At 48.6% G+C, this 5,000-nt stretch overlaps 1 protein-coding gene across 9 annotated transcripts in view; it reads left to right on the top strand.

Moving 5' to 3' along the window:
- Nucleotides 1–5,000, top strand: part of LOC125949239 (uncharacterized) — an 87,882-nt gene that overhangs the window by 17,351 nt on the left and 65,531 nt on the right. For all 9 annotated transcript variants that reach the window (XR_007468656.1, XM_049676073.1, XM_049676075.1 and 6 more), the window contains exon 4: nucleotides 1,436–3,148. Coding sequence is in view for 8 of the 9 variants with exons in the window: in XM_049676073.1 (XP_049532030.1) it covers nucleotides 1,444–3,148 (1,705 nt within the window). In the remaining variant the exon portion in view is untranslated. The remainder of the gene's footprint in view (nucleotides 1–1,435; nucleotides 3,149–5,000) is intronic.

Below are 5,000 nucleotides of genomic sequence, written 5' to 3'. Positions count from 1 at the left end.
ATGTTTCCCGGTTTCCGGCAAAGCGAAAGAAAGGCGAACGCCTGGAAGTGGAGAAGAGCTTTCAACGTTTATGTTTATTAGATTGGCTTGCTTGGATGGCTTCGATTGACACGGCCGTCGGTGTCGTCGTGTTGTTGATCTAAGCCCCCTGGACGCCTCTTGTAGGGGTTCTGTTTTCCGGGTAATCTCCCCTTCATCGACCATTCGATCTGAATAACTCTTGACTAATTCAGCCGGGTCCGTGAAGGGGTCGAGTGGGTTTTCTTCGTGTTGAGGGGTTTACGGCCCGGAGTGTCTGCAGGAATGGCGTAACGAAACACGCACACACATACATACGCACGCATCAACAGCAGGCTATGACAAACAACCGTTTCGTCCAGGCGGTCCAGGTCCCTTTGGGTCGACCGTTCATCGTTTTACCGCTCATCAAATCATCATTCAACTGAACCGGAAATAGGTAAACCGATACGGTGCGTAAAGGCCGTATAGCTCGGTAGTTCTTGTTAGCGCGCTCCATCCAATGGTTCTCGCGCCCTTACATATCCTTGGGCTTATCATTTCCGCCCTCTTACCGGCTTCGTTGACGAAAGAGTGTGCACACTTCGGGGTACGAGCTGCTCAAGTGAAGAGAAGAATCAATAAGGTAATGGGACGACTGGTGCTACTGCCGCAGCTCCGGCTGCTGTTCCGGCTGCTGCTGCAGCTGCCGATGGCGCCTGGCGGTTGTGGCTGTGGAAGCAAAGAGCATAACCCGGTACGATGTCTGCAGAGGAAAATCAAGGCAAATCCCCCATAAAGTTTGTTTACACACTTTACTCCATTATTATGATTATATAAGTGTACTTCGGTACTGTCACAATTGGGCGAGTCGCTTTGCTGAGAGCGTAGTGGATAGAGAGAAAAAGAGAGATAGCCGTAAGGATATGGAACGGGAGCGAGAGAAATAGATAAATACAAAGAGAGGCCAAGCGAGAGAAACGTAAGAATGAGAGAGAGTGAGATTTTTCTGCAACCGAGAGGATTACCACAGAGTCGGAGAAAATGTTATCCTTGCTTTTCTTGACGAGGATGTTTGGAAGTGGTGTTGGTTGAAGGAAGGATGTGGGAAATCGTTGTTGTTGGAAAAAGAAGGCCTACTGCAGAGTTGCTCCTACTTAGTGTACGTTGAGCGTATGACAGATGCTGTCAGTATAACAGAATGGAAGCTTTCGGAAGCGTTCGCGAAAGAAGCTTTAGTAAATCGTTCGTTGCTCGATTTAGTAAATCGAGCAGCGCTTTCGGGCAGTGGGCGCAGGACCAAAGCTTCGTGCCTCCCCGAGGAGCTTTCACGGAAAGTAGAGGCGAATTGAAAGGGAAAATTACATAACACGTCAACGCCCTTTGCCGAACGATGCACTCATACTATCCTATGTGGTTGTACTTTTCTTCTTTGCAGGGCACAGCATGGCCTCAGAAGTATCATTCATCGAGAGGACATGCCCGTTCCAGCACGCTAGCATACAGCCCGCGTACCGCGACTACCGCTGCCGCAGCACCATCAACCGAAGCCGTTCAAAGCTGGACCGCAGCGCCAGAGGAGAATTCAACGAGCGGCGAAAAGGGAACCGCCAATCGCCAACGGTCGCGCTCCGGGACGCCAAGATCGTGCCAAGATCATGGAGCCGGTGTGGCAAGCGGAAGCTGTGCGGAGCTTTCCGCACTCGCGCACAGTTGCGGCACCGCTGGAAAGCGCCGGTTCCGGTGGCCGGTAGAACAGGACTGCTTGGCCGCAGCCAACGCCGCCACCGCGGCCGTCACCGCCCCCGGTTGCCTTCCTTTCCGGTCACCCGTCTACCGAAACCGTCTTTTACATGTAACGTCTTTTGCGCTGGCACTGGTGTTCCGACTGTTGCTGCTCCATCTCGGTCACGATTTAGCATTCCAACACAAACTGCGCGATCGAAGTCGCAGACCGCTGTGCGAACATCTTCGTTTCAATGGGACTGTCCCAGGTTGGCCAACCAGGCAGACTGTCAGTCAGCTTTGGTCAATGGTCAGGAGAGAGCTACTTTCGGTGCCGGTGCGAAGGTATCATCCTGCCCGTCGGTGGTTGGCTGCCGTATTAGTAGAAACCGTGCCGCGGCTGTCCGGGAAACCATCGCCAAACGGCGCACCGCCAACGAAGCAACGAAGCAAACGTGCGTGGTTTCACCTAACTCGGCCACAGCGACTAGCGACCCGGATCCCCAGGATGAAAAATTTAACCATGAATGCTTCCAATCAAAGAACATTGAAGACCTACGTACGTTTGATAAGAGTAATAATTTTGATAACAAATTCCATAATGTTAAGCATAGCGAATCCGGTGGATCCGGCCACATCGAAGCCGGTGGCCACCCCGAACTGCCCCTGTTTGTACGAATTTTGCTGGCCAGCCTTTTGTCCTTGTCACCGTCGACGTCACCTGGCGCACCGCCACCGTTCACACCGAGTGTTCCCGCGGGTGGTTCGCCCGCCAGCAGCACCACCGGTGTTTCCGCGTTTCCTATCCATCCGTCGGCCGACAGCGAACCCGCGTGGACACACCTCGCCAACCATCTTTTCCTCTCCTTTCGGCGACGCTCGCGGCGAAAGCTGGTACGGCGAAGGAGCGAAGATGGACCGTGTGGTGCCGCCTCGGTCAACGGTACACGCACCCGGACCGTGTACAGCCGGGCGGCTGCAGCGGATGGTACGGAAGTGGCCGTGGGAAATGGCTTCAATGATAGTTCGAGTGCTGGCAACGCAACGCCATGTCATCGATATTACTCTGATGATAGTAATTCCAAGTGTAGCCCGTCACGTTGCTGCCGCTCGCGAAGTAGTAGCGCAGACCGCGACAATGTTCGTCACTGTAGTAGTAGCAGCCGCAACAGTAGCAGCAGTAGCAGCAACGCCGATAACGTCATTAGTAACATGCATCATTACAACGAACAACGACAGCCAGCAATGTCTCCCCGGCAGCTGCTATCCGTCGAACAGCGATACGAAAATCGAAAATCGTCCGCCAGCGCTGACCAGCGATCGGTGGGCAGCTTCTGCAGACGCAGTTACTGCCGCGTACAGAAGGCGTTGCGAGTGGTTCTACCAGCTTTGCTCATTGTTAACATGTTCACGTTTCTTCATGGAGGTGAGTTGATTTCAATTGATTCTGATTTTGTGCAATCATTTCTGCTTTACCTTTTCCTTCATTAAATATATTTTTATTAGTTAAGGTTTAATCAAATGGCAAACACTATATTTAAACATTGGAAAGCGGGTTACCGAAGTGGTGCACATTGAAAGGCAAATCTCGCGATCCTCTTGCCTGATGATGAAGCCACAAAGAATGAATATGAATGATTGGTTGAACACTTACTGTTACAGTACAGTTGGATAAAGCATTCTATAATATTAAATCATTGTGGATTAGATAACGTACAAATGGAGCAGATGTAAAATCCTCGTTGAAAGGATTCCGTGTTTGATTATTGATTGATAATTCTCTGCTAATTGCTTGATCTATTGCTTGAAACGAAAATGTTTGAAAACGGTGGAGGGTGTTGTGAAGTTTTCATTTCATAAGTACTGCTGGTCTTTAAGTATTCATTCATGTGAAACCATAGAAGGCTCTGGCAATTTTCGCTAGCGGCTTGCTCCGAGAGTCCTCCTTAAGTCCAGATCCCAGTTCACATCGACAATCCTTTTGACGTGTGGCAGTTTATTTGATACGTTTGTTACTGCTTAGTTCGGTGAAGTTTAATGTCTAACAAGGTTGCAAGGTAAGAGATAAAAGTGAAACATTGCCAGGCAGACGTTCAAATGGTCCGTTTTTTTTTACTGTATAGTGTGAAGAGTGACACGGCAGTTGATAGCCATGAGCAAGCTAGTCCGCGTCCCATCATCAACCGACAGCCCTACACTGTTGGCAGCCGCAAACCGTCTAGAAACACACCCATGGTTGCTGCACGGTATGCTCCACTATGACTTTCTTGAGGAGTTATCTATTACCACCGTATCACTTCGCTTCAGATATAAGAACCTCACGCGCCGGAAGCTGGATGTGGGAGATAGTGGTACACAGCAGCTCGCACGGTCAAGGCATAAGATGGCTTCCGTTCGAGTGATCCATCTGGATGCCGAGTGCAAGGATTGTTGCGTACATTTCCACCACTCGAGCAAACACTCTGAAACAGCTTGCACGTTCATGAACATTTGCCAGGAACACACGTGGTCGGTGCGCCTTCGTAGAATGGGTCACAGAGCACTACGCTGGTTGCTAGGCACCTTTCTACTGGTAATGTTTGTGATCGGGTTTGCCTATACCGTCGATGCGATTATGTGTTTTATAAGATGCGAAAAGACGGAATCGAACGATGTCACCGCATCGAACGAAGTCTACGACGAAGAAATGGACGATGAGGAAGAGTTGGAAACTCCGAACACGATGCTAATGGTTATTTCTTCCACGAAGCCAAATTCCGCCATGATCGAGAACGTGCGAGCGCTCGGTGTGTTCGATTTTCTAAAGATGGCATTGCAAAGATTGTTTGGTTTGCTGGAATCTTGGCTTCCATTGGATTAGATTGATGGCGGTAATAAAATAGGCTGGCGCTGGGGGGCTTATCCAAATTAAAACCGTAAACAGTTGAGCATTTGTTCATTCTAGTTGGCTTCCATACAATAATCCTGAAATAGTAAGACGATAGATTCCATATGGCATATCCTATATTTTTTATGATTTAATATATTGGTTTTATTATTTGTTTAAGTAATTATCGGTTTAACTAATTTGATAGTTATTAGAAAAGGAAAAGGTAGTGGATCTTGAAGAGAAAAGGGTTTTGTTATTTAAAATGTGCCTCACGTAATATTTCTTTTTAGTTTCCGTATGTGGTTTTGTGGCCGCAACAGGTGCTAGCGTAAGGAGCATTTAGTGAGAAGGCATGAATTAAATACAAAAATGTAACATGGATTATTTTTTCATTTTTAAATAAATATCC

The sequence above is a fragment of the Anopheles darlingi genome, chromosome 2, assembly GCF_943734745.1.
Source record: "Anopheles darlingi chromosome 2, idAnoDarlMG_H_01, whole genome shotgun sequence".
NCBI lineage: Eukaryota > Metazoa > Arthropoda > Insecta > Diptera > Culicidae > Anopheles > Anopheles darlingi.
Note: the sequence above shows the minus strand (reverse complement) of the source record. Positions and strands in the feature narration are given on the sequence as shown.